General features: G+C 43.3%; 2 protein-coding genes across 10 annotated transcripts in view; one reads left to right on the top strand and one right to left on the bottom strand.

Annotated features, from left to right (window-relative positions):
• LOC109904093 (inositol-tetrakisphosphate 1-kinase) overlaps nucleotides 1-7,674 on the top strand; it is a 48,145-nt gene extending 40,471 nt beyond the window's left edge. For all 6 annotated transcript variants that reach the window (XM_020501215.2, XM_031788132.1, XM_031788135.1 and 3 more), the window contains 3 exons: nucleotides 2,217-2,284; nucleotides 4,254-4,416; nucleotides 4,982-7,674. In XM_020501215.2, the coding sequence (XP_020356804.1) occupies nucleotides 2,217-2,284; nucleotides 4,254-4,416; nucleotides 4,982-5,301 (551 nt within the window). In that variant the 3' untranslated portion in view covers nucleotides 5,302-7,674. The remainder of the gene's footprint in view (nucleotides 1-2,216; nucleotides 2,285-4,253; nucleotides 4,417-4,981) is intronic.
• A 166-nt stretch (nucleotides 7,675-7,840) lies between these two features.
• LOC109904092 (serine/threonine-protein kinase PLK4) lies at nucleotides 7,841-17,386 on the bottom strand. 4 transcript variants are annotated; one of them, XM_020501208.2, is made up of 14 exons: nucleotides 16,357-16,669; nucleotides 16,080-16,175; nucleotides 14,979-15,074; nucleotides 14,482-14,596; nucleotides 13,362-14,355; nucleotides 13,175-13,266; nucleotides 12,732-13,048; nucleotides 12,516-12,620; nucleotides 12,301-12,403; nucleotides 12,041-12,190; nucleotides 11,668-11,893; nucleotides 8,827-8,920; nucleotides 8,440-8,690; nucleotides 7,841-8,260 (listed from the first exon to the last, which is right to left on the bottom strand). In XM_020501208.2, the coding sequence occupies exons 1-14, from the start codon at nucleotides 16,474-16,476 to the stop codon at nucleotides 8,161-8,163; spliced, it is 2,859 nt and encodes a 952-aa protein (XP_020356797.1). In that variant the 5' UTR covers nucleotides 16,477-16,669; the 3' UTR covers nucleotides 7,841-8,160. The 4 variants fall into 4 exon arrangements, 3 of the variants coding, with proteins under 3 accessions (XP_020356797.1, XP_020356799.1, XP_020356798.1); XM_020501210.2 differs by lacking the exon at nucleotides 16,357-16,669 and adding an exon at nucleotides 17,173-17,386 and having other exon boundaries at nucleotides 7,842-8,260; XM_020501209.2 differs by having other exon boundaries at nucleotides 7,843-8,260; nucleotides 16,533-17,088.
• Nucleotides 17,387-17,602: the final 216 nt, after the last annotated feature.

Below are 17,602 nucleotides of genomic sequence, written 5' to 3'. Positions count from 1 at the left end.
AATAATATTTTTGTTTTCATGAATTTTGACAATATAGCCAATTAGACTTTGCAGCTGGCCTAAGAAAATAATCACTCAGTTCTGCCAAACGTCAACTGGCAAGAAGTTGAGGAAAGCATGGTTCTTGCATGTTTGTTGGAGAGAATAAAGATGGCTACTTTAACACTCATAAAAATGTAATTGCTTGGGAATCTAAGGACATGTGTCCGCAAGGCCAACGGCAGCAAATATACTCACGCCTAGAATTGAACTTATGCTTACATCCCTGCCAATGTTTTATTGAACAGTGTCTTTCCATTAATGCACTTGAATTTGAATGTAATAGTGTGTGTTGACCAGCTGGTGGGCGTCTTCTGACATCTTCAACCTGTCCCAGGCTGTAGTCCCCACTTGCTTTAAGGAGACCACCATCGTCCCAGTGCCCCAGAAGAACAAGGTGACAAGTCCATATAACTACTGCCCCGTCACGCTCACCTCGGTGATCATGAAGTGAGGCGAGAGGCTGGTCATGGCCCACATCAAGGCCAGCATGCCAAGCACACTGGACCCACTCCAATTTACCTAGCGCTCCAACAGATCCACGGAAGATGCCATTTCCATTGCTATTCACACCGCCGTAACACATCTGGACAACAGGAACACTTATGTGAGAATACTGTTCATTGACTACAGTACAGCATTCAACACTATTGTTCCCTCCAAGCTCAAAACCAAGCTCTGGGTCTGGACACCACCCTCTGCAACTGGACCCTGGACTTCCTGACGAGCAGAGCACAGGCTGTGAGGATTGGCAACACCTCCTCCACACTGACTCTTAACACCAGGGCCCCCTGGGTTGTGTCCTCAGTCCTCTGCTGTACTCCCTGTTCACTCACGACTGCATGGCTTTGCATGACACCAACTTCATCAAGTTTGCTAACGACACCACAGTTGTAGGCCTAATAACCAACAACAACGAGTCAGCCTATAGTGAGGAGGTAAGTGAACTGGCATTGTGGCGTCATGACAACAACTTCAGCAAATCAAAGGAGTTGATTGTTGACTTCAGAATGTAACGGAGGGAACATGCCCCGATTCACATCAACGGGACTGCAGTAGCGCGAGTCATGAGTTCCTCGGCGTCCACATCACTGAGGACATGACATTGACCAACAACGCCATCACTCTTGTCAAGAGGTTGCAACAGCGTCTCTACTTCCTAAAGCAACTGAAGAAATTTGGCATGCCGCCCCATGTCCTCTCCAAATACTATCGCTGCACTATCACCAGCAGGTGGTGAAGACGGCACAGTACATCACTGGGACCGTGCTCCCACACATCCAGGACTTGAAACGGTGCCTGAGGAAGGCCAGGAGAACAGGACCCCAGACACCCAGTCACGAGCTGTTCTGTCCATTACCGTCGGGCAGACGGTCTGATACCAACAGGCTCAGGGACCGTTTCTATCTGCAAGCAATCAATCTGCTGAACACTTGAACTGGACCTGCTCTGATTCTTTGTACCTTAGCACTCTCTCACACACACACACACACACACATTCCTGCTGTACACATCACAACTGCTGCTAAAAGACACTTATTATATTGCTCTATTTATACACTTGCACCTCATTTCCCCCCTTCCCCAATACGCGTAAATATTGGACTATAAATTGTGCCTTCCTGTATTATACTGATGCTAAAATGTATTATTCTATTCCACTGCCACTGCCATTTATATGTTTGTATTCTTAGCTTGAATTATTTCTTACTGTTTTTGAATTGTTGAAGGAACCTACAAGCATTTTGTTAGATGATGCGTATCTCGTACATAGACTAATAAAACTTGAATGTCATACTTGTACACCTCATTATTCCATGTTTATGGCTGCTCTTGTGCCTCCTGGTGCCAGAGATGAGAACTGCACATCAATTACAAATAGTTGAGTTGAGGGTGAAGATGAGAAATGTAATGTCAACTGAATGCATTCAACTGAAATGTGTCTTCCGCATTTAACCAAACCCCTCAATCAGAGAGGTGCGAGGGGCTGCCATAATCGACATCTTCGGCGCCTGGGGAACAGTGGGTTAACTGCCTTGTTCAGGGGCAGAACGACAGATTTTTACCTTGTCAACTCTGTGATTCGATCCAGCAACCTTTCGGTTACTGGCCCAACGCTCTAACCACTAGTCTACATGCCACCCATGAAACTGACGAGTGTGTTTTCTCCATTACAGACAGAAAAGCAATTTTCTTCAACAGCCACAACGTATCAAAGCCAGAGTCCTCTTCAGACCTGACATCTGTAAGTTCAATACACTAACATGCATTTATCATATCACCTACAAGGCATTCGGGAAAGTATTCAGACCCCTTGACTTTTTCCACATATTGTTACTTTACAGCCTTATTCTAAAATGGGTTTTAAAAAAAAGTTTGTAAAAAAAAAAAAAAAATCTACACACACTACCCCATAATGACAAACAAAAACAGGTTTTTAGACATTTTTGCAAATGTATATAAAAAAGTATTCAGACCCTTTACTCAGTACTTTGTTGAAGCACCTTTGGCAGCGATTACAACCTTGAGTCTTATTGAGTATGACGCTACAAGCTTGGTACAAGCCTGTATTTGGGGAGTTTCTCCCATTTCTTATTTGCAGATCCGCTCAAGCTCTGTCAGGTTGGATTGGGACCGTCGCTGTACAGCTATTTTCAGGTCTCCAGGTTAAAGTCTGGGCTCTGGCTGGACCACTCAAGGATATTCTGAGACTTGTCCTATTGGAATGTGGACCTCCACCTCATTCTGAGGTCCTGAGCACTCTAGAGCAGGTTTTCATTAAGGATCTCTCTGTACTTTGCTCCGTTCGTCTTTCCCTCGATCCTGACTAGTTTCCCAGTCCCTGCCACTGAAAAACATCCCCAAAGTATGATGCCGCACCACAATGCTTAACCGTATTGATGGTGCCAGGTTTCCTCTAGGCTTGGCATTCAGGCCAAAGAGTTCAATCTTGGTTTCATCAGACATGAGAATCTTGTTTCTCATGGTCAGAGTCCTTTAGGTGCCTTTTGGCAAACCCCAAGCGGGCTGTCATTTTTATTTTTTTATTTAACTAGGCAAGTCGGTTGATAACAAATTCTTATTTACAATGACGGCCTAGGAACAGTGGGATTACTGCCTTGTTCAGTGGTAGAACTAAATTTTTACCTTGTCAGCTCAGGGATTCGATCATAGCAACCTTTCGGTTGCTAGATCATGTGCCTTTTTAGGAGTGGATTCCACATGGCCACTGTACCATAACGGCCTGATTGGTGTAGTGCTGCAGAGATGGTTGTCCTTCTGGAAGGTTCTCCCATCTACACAGAGGAACTCTGGAGCACTGTCAGTGACCATCGGGTTCTTGGCCACCTCCCTACCCAAAGCCCTTCTCCCCCGATTGCTCACGGCGGCCAGCTCTAGGAAGAGTCTTGGTGGTTCCAAACTTCTATTTTAGAATGGAGGGGACCTTGGGGACCTTCAATGCTGCAGAAATTTCTTAAGTACCCTTTCCAAAATCTGTGCCTCGACACAATCCTGTCTGAAAGCTCTTCATTCAACCTCATGGCTTGGTTTTTGCTCTGACATGCACTGTCAACTGTGGGACCTTATATAGACAGGTGTGCCTTTCCAAATCATGTCCAATCAATTGAATTTACTACAGGTGAACTTCAAGTTGTAGAAATATCTCAAGGATGATCAATGGAAACGGGATGCACCTGAGCTCAGTTACGAGTCTCGTAGCTAAGGATCTGAATACTTATGTAAATGTGATATTTCTGTTTTTTATAAATCTATAAAAATCAGTTTTCGCTTTGTCATTATGGGGTATTGTGTGTACATTGATGGCGAAAAAATAATTTGATCCATTTTGGAATAAGACTGTAATGTCGGGGCGGCAGCGTAGCCTAGTGGTTAGAGCGTTGGACTAGTAACCGGAAGGTTGCGAGTTCAAACCCCCGAGCTGACAAGGTACAAATCTGTCGTTCTGCCCCTGAACAGGCAGTTAACCCATTGTTCCCAGGCCGTCATTGAAAATAAGAATATGTTCTTAACTGACTTGCCTGGTTAAATAAAGGTAAAATAAAAATAAAATAAAAATGTAACAATGTGAAAAAAGTGCAGGGGTCTGAATACTTTCCGAATGCAATGTATTTCTATGTGTTAAGCCAAACCTCAGTGTGTTATTGAATGACCTTAACTAAGTCTGAGTATACTGTACTTTCTTCCTACCACAGAGGGACAACGTGGAGGGGGTCTCCCAGCCACCCAGTGATGATGTCATCAGAGAGTTGTCCAGGTCCTTGCGACAGGAGTTGGGCGTGTCCTTGTTTGGCATTGACGTCATCATCAACAACCTTACGGGCCAACACGCCGTCATCGACATCAATTCATTCCCTGGTGAGTGGTTTGTTCCTCTGTCGTAGGGGATAGGAGTCGATATGGGTTTGTGTGTTTATCTTTAGTCTAAGATGGATGGCCATTTATACTACCCGTCCACCCGTGTGTAGGCATATGACAGTTTTACAATCTCTACCAGTTAGTAATTTCAAATCTTTGAGAGATTGCTTTTAGGGATCAATATAATCTAATGGTCTGATTGACATGATCTTGCTTGGAGACGGAGCCGAGGTATCAGCAGTGTTAAATGAGAATTGAGCACGTTCTGAGGCGAGTCTAGCATGCCTTTCTCTTGACTAGGGCTGTTGTCACTATGGTAACACTGTTCTTGGGTTGCACACTGTTGCCACCTCTGACGGTTGGAGTGTGAGGAGAATGGTAGTGAGCTAATCCCTCACAAACATTCACCCTCAGTGCCTCAATGACAAGCTAGGCACTCAAAATACAATAAATAAATATTTTCACTCATTTACCTGGACTGTTACCATCAGTTTCCCACTGTATTGAAGATGGGATATAAGCATCAGTCAGCCATGTCTCATGGCTCGTCCTCGTCTGTCTCCAGGTTACGAGGGTGTCCCAGAGTTCTTCAACGATCTCCTGACCCACATCACCAGTGTGCTCCAAGCTAACTCCGCTGACAGCCCCCCAGCCAGCGGGCAGCCCAAAGGCCTGGTATCCACAGCCCCCAGCCTAACCCCAACCCCTGGCTCCCCAGGCTGCTGCAGCATGCTGGGGAAGGAGGCCAGCAGCAGCCCCTGGATCGTGGAGGCGGATGGGAACCTGAAGGGCCCCCGTCAGAGACTGGGCTGTAACTCAGCCATGTCCCCCAACTTCCAGCAACACTGTGTCTCCACGATAGCCACCAAGGCTTCCTCCCAATGACTGCCCTCCTCTTCCACCTTAGCCCCCACCCTGTTCTAACCTCGAACAAAAACAGAGGATTATAATGGTGACAATAATTAATAATGGTCATAATTATGACATTAATTTTAATATATCTGTAATCAAAAAACAACTTTTTCTATGTAGATATTGATGATGGTGATTGGTTGTAGATGTTTTTCTCTGCCTTTTTAGATGTTTTGTTTAATAGGACTTACGTACTGTAATGTGAACTTTTGGGATCTCTGCTTAATTGCTGATTTTAGTTTCTCTCTGTGAAGTCTCTTTAATCAAGTGGTCCCCATGAGATGGTTAGGGGAAAGATCTTGTCGGAACTTTTGTCTACAGCAGTGAAGGAAAAAGGCAACTTAACATCCTGTGTTCCATATGCACTCACGGTTCCAGCATTGACATTCACCAGTTAATGTCTTTCTTTTGATGTTTATCACTCTGGCATATAGTGGAGAAGGGATAAAAAGTTGTTTTATTGTCACATACACTGGATAGGTGCTGTGAAATGTGTTGTCTGGGTACTATAACACTCATCCACAGGTTTGGAGCAGCTGCCAGTGCTAATGGCACGCAGATCAACTGACTTAAAGAACCCACTCGATAATTTCCAAAATCACAAGCAAGTCATTGGGGTCTTGATTGACATTAGATATGATGAAATTGAATGCTGGTTGCTTTGTGTACCATTTTAAATAACAATGTGCTTTCTTTCATGTGCAAGGCTCTTGTCATGTGAATTTCATAGTCTTCACAACAGCAGAAACAAAATAGATATTAATCAAGATGAGGCACGAAAGGCTGAAAATACCTGCATAAACCTTTGATCACACCTCATATAAATGTTTGTCATCAGAAAAAGAAATCTTTGATCATGTGACCAAGTTTAATGTGGGATAATGTTTATAAAAGCCTTTGAGTGTTTGTCAGATGTGGTTGAGGTTTATACAGGTGTTTTATGTGACTGTAAACCAGTCCATTTCCTTGCCTCATAACTTGAGTTGTGTTGCTCCAGCACTGCTGAAAGATGAGGATCACATTCCTTTTTGTATGTGGGTGTTTTCAAAAAGTATTCCAGCATTCCAATGCTTTAGTGAAAAATGACTTTTATGGAATTGAAATGAATCGGCATGCTGAACTCTCATTCTCTCTCCCTCCATTACTACTCATTCAAAGCTCAATTCAACCTCTGGGCCTCTAATAGTTTTCAATTGGTATTGTGTTCAGAAAACTAACTCTTACTCCACAAATGTCTAATTGAATATATATTTAGCCAACTAAATCAACACATTATTTTTGACCATGAAATGACTGTCTTGATTACAATGCTAAGGATTCTTTATTTTCTTTGTACTTTGTCTTATTGACAATACATCATTTTAAACAGACGACTGGCATCTAGTCAGGCCAGTGCACTCTTATATAGCCGGTAACGTCAGTCTCCAAACTCCCTGTAAGCATCAGCTGCTGTTATTTTGAGGTGTCACAATATGTAAAGAAAAAAGAAATCCGATTTTTCTCCCAATGTTCATGGTGAGATCCTTTTTTAAAAGCGTATATTTTGTTCATGGGGGGGGGGGTGTATTTTTATATAGTGGAGAAGAGCGAGTGAACAACAGGATTTGTTTTTTGTCATGAGTAGTATGATGGTGGTTTGGCAAATTAAATGATCAAGACCAAGCTTACAGTTGTCACTGTCTTCACCCTTAGCATCCAGTTGAAGTGCGTGGAAAAGACTATGTAAAAAGAATAGGGTGTTTTAAGCACTGCTTCATCACAGGCTGACACAGTGAATTGACAAGCTTATCAGAGGTTACTTAGCCCCAATGACCAGGTGAGTGACTGACCATCTAGTGTAGCCATTCAACCTGCTGCCCTCCAGAACAAGAGTTGGGTAGCAGTGGTCCTAAAGCCTTCCTTATTGAAGGACACATCCTCAACCCTGTGTGGGTGAAGTGATCAAGGAGAGAATGTCTTAACCAAGCCAAGCCCAGTATGTTGTGGAAACTACAATCTCTATACTGTGTGTTCTGCATCCAAATGGGAAATATTACCCCTAATTACTACCTTGTTCATTTCTCCAACCCTGACCGTCATTGTGCTCTCCACTTCCACGTTTACTTGGAAATGTTACTATATATATAGTAACGTGTGTGTGCGCATATAAAATACACATATGCATACATTTTTGTAAAAGTTCTCTAAAGAATAATTAATACAATGTGACTTTTTTAATAAATGGCTAAAACAGGGTGAAAAATAACTGATTTCTAAGAGAAATTGCTTTTACTGTTCTAGTGCTTTAGTCCAGAATAACAGATCATGTATATTCTTGGTAAAAGTCATTAAATTCATTCCCCCAAAGTTGTATTGTGTTTCTCATGATAAGCCTCATGCATCTGTCCTGTATCTTCATACCATACTTAAGGTATGCAAAACAACCACTCATCCTTTAAATGTTAGTTTTTGCTGGAAACATTTACTTTTACCCATTTATGCTGATATGAACAAAAGAACCCTGAACACCAAAGTGCGTCTGAACTCTACCCAGCCTGCAGATGTTTATTGCTTCAGCTTTTAAGCATCTGACATTTCATGGAGATGATGGTTCGACAACTGACAATATAGAAAATACAAGTTTACACACACAAAACTACTTCAAGATGCTGTACAACATGGGTACTTCAAAATATATATCTTCATAATTTGTCATCTGTACATAGAAAATAAACATATTTACAAGCACATTTGAAAGAGGTATGTATATCACAGTATAAAGGCTGAGTTTCTCCTCCCTGCTGCACAGGGACGTGTCAATATAACAGCAAGGGGGCAATGCTGAGGTTTGATTCAGCGGCGTGCTGCTGGACTGGCCAACAGACCGAGGATGGTGGAGAGACAGTGCAGCTTCTCCTTCACAAGCTCTGGCAACTTCTCATTCTCTTTGTACCTGGAGCAACAAAAGTAGGAACATGTCAGCAAAAAGGGTTTGACAACTACCATTCCTCAAATACAGAAAACCATCTTTTACATCAAAAAATTATCAAAATGACAGATGGACATATCAAACAGTGGTAAAGCCATGTCAGTCATTGTATTTGTTATAGGTGCTGTGTAAGTGTTCAGTACCTGGTGGTCTGTCCCTCTGGGGACGTGTAGATAATACAGGAAACCCCTGCCTGCACCACCAGCTGGGAGCCATCTTTGAACTGCACCCACACCTCTCCACTGGTCAGCTGTGAGGCCCAACCAATATTTGGCACAAAGACAGACTTGAGGACTTTCCCTGCGTTGGCCGTGTGGTCTTGTTTGACCGACAGCGGAGAGCAGTTTTTGTTCACACTGGCTGAGGTGATGTCAGACTCTTCATAGGACATCCTCTGAAGATTGGACAAGATAAATAAAATAAAGTTCAAAAACAATAACACCAGAAATATCTTACAATTCCTCCATATAAATGGATGGAATAAATAGCTTAGATCATACAATGTGACATGTTGCGTGGGAGAAACTCACAGAGGGAGTGAAACATGGGGGCTGGGGCAGTGATGCCACATCAGCAGTGGCAGGCTGGGACGAGGGGCAGGAGGAGTCTGGGTTGGCAGGTCTCCTGGGAGGGACAAACAGAGTAGCAAGATTAGTGACACAAGGACTGGCTGACAAACACTACTGTTCAAAAGTTTGGGGTCACTTAGAAATGTCCTTGTTTTTGAAAGATAAGCACATTTTTGTCTATTAAAATATCAAATTGACCAGAAATACAGTGTGGACATCACAATTGTAGCTGGAAACGGCTGATTTTTTATGGAATGTCTACATAGGCCCATTATCAGCAACCATCACTCCTGTGTTCCAATGGCACATTGTGTTAGCTAATCCAACTTTAACATTTTAAAAGGCTAATTGATCATTAGAAAATCCTTTAGCAAAGATGTTAGCACAGCTGAAAACTGTTGTCCTGAATGAAGAAGCAATAAAACTGGTCTTTAGTCTAGTTGAGTATCTGGAGCATCAGCAATTGTGGGTTCGATTATAGGCTCAAAATGTCCAGAAACAAAGACCTTTCTTCTGCAACTCATCAATATTCTTGTTCTGAGAAATGAAGGCTATTTGTGCTGTTCTTACCATAATATGGACTTGGGTCTTTTACAAAATAGGGCTATCTTATGTATACCACCCCTGCCTTGTCACAAAACTGATTGGCTCAAACGCATTAAAGAACTTCTACAAATGAACTTTTAACAAGGTACACCCTGTTAATTGAAATACATTCCAGGAGACCTCATTGAAGCTGGTTGAGAGAATGCAGAGTGTGCAAAGCTGTCATCAAGGCAAAGGGTGGCTACTTTGAAGAATCTTATATATATTTGTTTATCACTTTTTTGGTTACTATATGACTCCATGTGTTACTTCATAGTTTTGTGTCGTCTATTATTCTACAATGTAGAAAATAGTAAAAAATAAAGAAAAACCTATGAAAAATTTGTATGTGTCCAAATGTTTAACTGGTACTGTATGCATGCATACATACGACAAATAAAAGTGTACAAAACAGCCTCTATTAGTCGAGGCATGGACTCTACAAGGTGTCAAAAGCGTTCCACTGTGATGCTGGCCCATGTTGACTACAATACTCCCCACAGTTGTGTCAAGTTGGCTGGATGTTTTTTTGGGTGGTGGACCATTCTTGATACACCCAGGAATCTGTTGACTGTGAAAATCCCAGCAGCGTTGCAGTTCTTGACACACTCAAACCAGTGTCCCTGGCACCCGCTATCACACCATGTTCAAAGGCACTTTAATATTTTGTCTTGCCCATTCACCCTCAATGGCACACATACACAATCCATGTCTCAAGGATTAAAAACGTCACCAAATATCAAATACATTTGTATTTGTCACATGCGCCGAATACAAGAGGTGTAGTAGACCTTACTGTGAAATACTTACAAGCCCTTAACCAACAATGCAGTTCAAGAAATAGGGATAAGAAAATATTTACAAAATAAACTAAAGTTAAAAACTAAAATGTTTTTTAAAAAGTAACAAGAAAATTACAAAACAACGAAGCTATATACAGGGGGTACCGGCTAGCTAGCACTGCAGTGTATGAAATGTGAGTAGTTGACTCAGAAAGACAATAGTTTAACAATTAATTTCTTCCAAAATGAAGGAGAAGCAAGAGAGAAATAGAGATTGTCATTTTTTTTCTGGTCCACTTACTTAGTTAGCACATGCAGCTAATGGAACACCCTGCTCAAACAGAGGGATGCTATGTTAGCTAGCTGGCTATGACTTTCCAAAACAACACTGCAACTCTTCCAAGTAAAGGTAAACTTTTGGTTTAACTAATTTATTGCCTCCGGGGCCCGACAGTGTAAATGCTTACTGACACTAACATTACTGCATGATTGTAGCGGGTTTACTAACGCGTTAGTTCTATTAGCTATGCTGACTATGATGTTACTTTAGCTAAAATGGTGACAACGATGTAGGCTGTGTGTATTGGTTTGGAAAGTTTTTTCGCCTGGTCACATACAGATGATGTATTGTGCATTGAAGTCCACAAGCGAAGGAATACAACGTGTGTTATGAGAGTGAACTGTTTACACATGATCAGCGACTATTTGCATTGACACCCCCCCCCCCCCCCGTTTGTTTTGTACACTGCTGCTACTCGCTGTTTATTATCTATGCATAGTCACTTCACCCTACCTACATGTACAATTACCTCAACTAACCTGTACCCCCGCACACTAACTGCGTACTATACAGTCTCGTTATTGTTATTTTGTGTTACTTTTTACTTTAGTTTCTTTGGTAAATATTTTCTTAACTCTTCTTGAACTGCACTGTTGGCAAAGTGCTTGTAAGTAAGAATTTCAGGCTAAGGTCTACACTTGTATTCGGCACATGTGACAAATAAAGTTCATTTGATTTCATTCCGCGGATTCTGTTAACTTTTCTTAAATGGAAGCAAACATAAAACCCTATATCAGTTAGATGCAAGCAAGAGTGTGCAAGGCGGTATTGAATGTCACTGTCTGTCACCTCATTTGTCTCTCGACCTGTGCACCCAATCATAGGCTAGGTTGTAGCAACCTTATGATGGGTATGGGGAAAATAAGAGTATCATGTAGTAGCCTAAACCTATCGCTGTTACATTGAACTGGGTGAATGGAATATGAATAACAGTCATCCAATATGCTGGAATAGAAATAAGGCCATGCTCATGAAAGAAAAAACATCCTCCCTCATCTTAAACGGCACTGACCCCCACTGATTTAAGTGCTTCCAAACATGACAATTTACAGCATTAACACTGACAACAGATACAGTCATGGCTCTCACTCTCACCTGCCGATGGTGATGGGGAAGAAGGGAGTGCTCTTGGCACTGTGCTGCTCTTCTGCAGTGATTGCCGCCTCTAGAGACAGACACATGCTGTGGCCCTCGTCAGACAGCTCCACATACAGCCTGCTCTCTGGGCTGAGGCCACTCAGACCCACCTCCCCTTTCACTGTGTACGACTTCCCACTCTTCACCACCCGGACCAGCTCCGACGTCTTGTGGATTTTTGCTCCTGTCACAGCAGAGGGGAACTACAGGTCAGGATGATTTAGTTTAACAGTGTTCAACAATAACATTTCAATATCAAAGAAGGACAATAGATCTTATCCTTCAAGTTCATGATGTTTCATATAACTGATGCTTTGTAAATGGTCCTCACCATCGTAGAAGCACACCTCCAGGTCTGCATTGGGGGAGTTCTCCATCAGCATACACTTAGCAGACTTGGTATAGAGGGTGACCTTTGGAGTCTTGGATTTCACCAGGAGCACAAACTTGGAGGCATACTGGTATTTCCTCCAGTATTTTTCTATTGAAGAGAAGCAGAGGACAAAGGTTAATTGAAATCAGATTTCCAACATATGTATAAAATTAATTTGACTCATGTAACAGACTTCACTGTCTGGTATTGAGGTGTACCTGGTAAGTCCTCATAGCTGCAGATCAAGATGTTCTCAGGAGGAGCAGGGGGGCGCTCTAGTACAGAAAAACCTTTCCCCTCATTGGGCTGGTAAATAGTGACCTACAGGTGCATGGTCAAAGGTTGAAATGAGTGTTTTGCCATTATTTTACTGACAGAGATCATGATATAACCTCTCTGAAGGGTATGAAGTGTTGTTATTCCTGAAACTCACCATCGAACCATCACAGGATATCCTAAGGACCTCTTTGACCCTCTCCTGGGGGCCCTGGCCCTTGAGAAGCTCCATACACACTTCTCCTGTATCAAGAATGCTCACCTGGGGAGAAAGAGACAGAAACCACAGCTGTAGAGCAGGCAGGCATTGCGCCTTCATTGAAAGCAGATCAGGTGAATAGAGACAGGGGGATAACTAGGGGCTTTGTCTTACCACAGCGTTTTTAGTCTTCTGTCTGATGGGTTTCAGTCTGTAGGCACACAGGGGAGGGAGCACATTTCTCAGGGACTTCTCCTTTGCTATACTTGGTTTGGGTTTGGACAGACTCTGCAGCTCTCCCCCATGTACTCGTTGCCCATTCTCCCAGTAGGACTCAGTGTTTGAGGGGTGGTGCTGGTTGTGGTGAGAACTGGTCCCTCTGCCTGCTGGTTTGTCACTCCAGTAGTTGTGTACACCTAGAGGCTCCCTGCTGCTATGGAAACTGCCACTGCTGCTGTGAGAGCTGACATCCGTGGGCCTCGGAAATGGGCCTGGGGAGGCAGGGGGAACAAACACTGTCAAGCTCATGCATGAAAACCTTTATTTTAGAACTTGTACATCTTTACATTGTGATGTAAGATTAAGATACAGCAAAGAAAAGAGTAGGTGCAATATACCTTCTTTACTGAACCAATTTTGTACACCTTCTGACTCCTCTAACTGCAGGTTTAGTGGACGTGGTGGTTGTGTGGAATATGAACATCCTGAGCTGAGAACATACATGCATCAGTTAGTCAGACAGACACGGACATTTTAATATAAATCACATTCAATCAATTACAGCACACTGGTGTCACATCTTACCTGGCTGTCTGTTTGACAGGTGGCAATGGGAGCCTTCCATGTTCTGCGAAGGGTTGTGGAGTGTCCTTGTAGCTGGAGGACATGGGAAAGGCCAGTCTCCCTGACACAGTCAGCATTTCCTCAGAGTGGCACCTTTCCAGCTTTGCCTGCCCCATCTCCTGGGCTGGAGTGACAGAGGAGCTAGACCGGTCTGAGGAGTGAGCCCTTCGTGGGTACCTGGAGTGGGGCCGTCCACTCTCCCCACCCGGAGCAGCTCTGCTCCTGCCTACTCTGTCTGAGTGCTGCTGCTGCCACTGCTCAACCCCCTCAAAGCAGGCGTTGCTGGGCGGCCGGGGCAGTGTAGGGATAGGCATCATGCGATTGGGCAAGGCAGGTCCCATCACACGCCTGGTTCTCTTCTGGAGATGGCGGCTGCTGCTGCTGCTGCTGCCGGACGTGGACGAGGTGCAGGCTGTGGAGATGGTGGCGATGCCGCTATCCATGGAGCCTGGCTCCCCCAGGCTCAGCTCCTTGGTCCTGGCCAGCAGGCTTTGGGTCATGAAGGGGTGCTCCAGCACGGCAGACAGGCTGGGCCGTTGCGCAGGGTCCTTCCTCAGCAGCTGATGGATCAGGTCCTGGGCCTCCTGGGACACATGGCTGGGCATGTCATACTTCCCCAGAACCACCTTGTTGAGGGTGTGCTTGACCGTGTCTGTGTCAAACGGTGGCCGGCCCATCAGGAAGGCGTAGAACATGCAGCCCAGAGACCAGACATCAGACTCCAGGCCGTGGGCACTGTGGGTGGCCACCTCTGGGGAGATGTAGTTGGGTGTGCCACACATGGTGAAGTGCTTCTCGCTGGGGAGCTTCAGCTTGGTGGCCAGGCCAAAGTCAGCTATTTTAAGGTTCATATTGCCTGACAGAAGCAGGTTGGACAAGGTCAGGTCCCGATGCATGATGCCATGTGTATGCAAGTACAGCATACCTTTCACTATTTGATGCATGAAGTGCCTTGCTGTAACGTGAAAAAAAAAAGTTCAACAACTGTTATAAAAGGAAACGAGGCAAAGTGTCAAATATTTCATACCATGTTAAGAAATGTATCACTGTTTCACTCTCAGGTAAAAACAAATTGACTCACCTTCACCCTCTGAGAAGGGCATCTTCCTATCTTTCAGGTATCGACTCATCTCTCCATTATGGCATATCTCCAACACCAAGTACACATAATTACTGTCTTCAAAGTAGGTGTACAGCTGCAAAAGAGTAAAATGACAGGCCAAAATGTTATCAGGGTTCATGGCACAGCACCACCTTGTGGACTGACTGCGCCACGATGTAAAATGTTTGATAATTTAAGGCCAGGCACCACACCTTATTATTCTAGCCATTTTTGCTCTAGATGGCAGGAAATAGCAGTATTCAAAAAAGCAAAACTGTCTGAGTCTAAAGGGGCCACTACACCACACCTGTACTCAGCAGCACCACAATTTTTTTTTAATCATTGGGAGAACCCTGGGGTTAAATGCAGTCATGTAAATGAGTAAATAAGAGCTTATTAAATAAAATCACCAATTTCAGCACTACAATGATCACATGCCATAACATGTCCAACGTAAAATGTTCAACCATGCTTACCTCTAGTATTGACGGATGCTTCAATCGACACTGAATCTCCACTTCGTTACTCACACGCTGGACCATACCAGATTTGTGCATGGCTTTTTTGTCAATCTGCATTTTTCATTTTCACAAAATGAAATACAGAATTCCAAAGTTAATAACATATTTAAATTACAACAAGTATGACTAGAATATGTCCCGGACGTGCTACCTGTCCCAGACCTGCTGTTTTCAACTCTCTAGAGTTGAGATAATTATACAGTGCATGTGAGCCTTAAAATACACTGCTTTAGTCTTGTGGCTAAGAGCCGATCGAACTTCCACAAAGAAACGATGAGAACTACCCAGAGACAGAACAGACTGTCTAGACTCCCAACAGTCCACATAGGACCCATGGGAGGGGGGCTTAGTGAAAATACAAGGCTCTGCTAAGCACACCACCTGGTAGTGAGAGGATGATGATCAACTGTTCTGCCTGCGGCTATGGAACCCTGACCTGTTCACCGGACATGCTACCTGTCCCAGACCTGCTGTTTTCAACTCTTCATAGACAGCAGGAGCTGTAGAGATACTCTTAATGATCGGCTATGAAAAGCCAACTGACATTTACTCCTGAGGTGCTGACTTGCTGCACCCTCGATAACTACTGTGATTGTTATTATTTGACCATGCTGGTCATTTATGAACATTTGAACATCTTGGCCATGTTCTGTTATCTCCACCCGGCATAGCCAGAAGAGGACTGGCCACCCTTCATAGCCTGGTTCCTCTCTAGGTTTCTTCCTAGGGAGTTTTTCCTAGCCACCGTGCTTCTACACCTGCATTGCTTGCGGTTTGGGGTTTTAGGTTGGGTTTCTGTACAGCACTTTGAGATATCAGCCGATGTAAGAAGGGCTATATAAATACATTTGATGATAAGTGGGTGAGTCTTCACTGTGTAGGCTGTCAACATTTCCACACTTGTGATTTGTCTGCTTGCACTTGACAATAAACACTTTTTAGTGATGAGCTCTTACTTTATGGTATTAATGTTTGTGTTTTGTGGTTCCCTGGGGAGCAATACCATAAAAGTACTGGGATGCAGACTGTATAGCAATTTAGAAAAATTGTTCTTACCATTTTGATCGCCACCTCCAAGCCAGTGTTAACTGACTTTGCCCGGTAAACACACGCAAAGGAGCCCTTACCAAGGAGTGTGAGAACTTTGAAGTCCTGATAAAGAGAATTAACAAATGTTTTCACAAAATGAAATACAGAATTCCAAAGTTAATAACATATTTAAATTACAACAAGTATGACTAGAATATGTCCTATAGCTAGGCCTGTCCTAAAAATATGTCCTAGATGTGCCTGTCAGCTGTTATATATATATATATGATGACTGACGTGATACCTCAATCTGTAACTCCCCAGCTGTAGATAAGATTCTCTCCTCATCTTCACTGATTTTGCATTTAGTTGTCAGGTTTTGAAAGAAATAACGAATAACTTTGTCGAACATCTTCCCTGACATGTATGATGTAGCTGGCTAGACAGCCAGTGAGTAGTACACCATCACAACAACTGTACCAGGCATTTGGTCGTCAGGGAAGCTACAGACTGGCTACCCAACATTGCCAACTGTAAAACCATCAGACAAACGTTGCACCCGTCTTTGCCATATGTCCTTGAATTATCCCGGCTCTCTTCCCGCTAATGAAGGCGTTGTGGTCCCAATCACCTGGCAACAATAAACCGGTGCCGTAAGTCGCGGGGGAGCACCACCGGTGGAGGCTGTTGAAGGGAGGACGGCTCATATGGCTGGAACGGAGTAAATGGAATGGGATCCTTTTTTATATACCGTTCCACTCCAGCCATTCCCACGAGCCTGTCCTCCCCAATTAAGGTGCCACCAACCTCCTGTGTGGGAGGCATGTCTCGTCTCAAGAGTCAACAACAACTCGGCTGCAACACCGCTAGTTTTAGCCATCAGCTAACGTCACTCTTCTGCATTGCCGACTGCAAAGTTGGTAACGTTTGTAGACTACAGTAGCTAATTTAGTTAGCTATTTAGCTAACTAAACAGCCTCGGATTGGCTAGTTCTTGCAACTTCAGCGAGCTAAAATAAATTGTACTAGACTAGCTAAATTAGCTAGCTACAGTAATAAATTAGCCCGCGTTAGCTAGCTAACGTACACAGTAGTCCAGTAACGTTAGCGGACAACTTACCTCGATTTTATTACCGATTGAAACACTCATCTTCCCAATCGATACAAACGTATTATTCAATACATGTTCAATCAGGTAAATTTATCCGCGGCCGTAAACGACCTTTGATAAAAAAATGTAAAAAAATGAATGTTGCTATTTTATTTTACTCCAAAACTTTTGCATTTCTTCCATTTTGAAAATATCCGCCCGTTACACTCGCGGTCACGTGACTAACACGTCATATTGCAACAAGCAAAAATAGCCACGTTCACTTCGAAGTCCCTGAATTAATCCAGTTGACACCAATAGGACACATTTGTTTCTCCTTGCTCCCTGAGAACAACAGATCTATACATGCTTTATTTATGTATCCATTCCTTATGTCACAATTGACTGGATGGAATACATTTGTCAATAATATCTGTTGGAAAAAAAGTCTGGTTATTAT

Source organism: Oncorhynchus kisutch, linkage group LG14, assembly GCF_002021735.2.
Source record: "Oncorhynchus kisutch isolate 150728-3 linkage group LG14, Okis_V2, whole genome shotgun sequence".
Lineage (NCBI taxonomy): Eukaryota > Metazoa > Chordata > Actinopteri > Salmoniformes > Salmonidae > Oncorhynchus > Oncorhynchus kisutch.
This window is presented reverse-complemented; position numbering and strand designations above follow the sequence as displayed.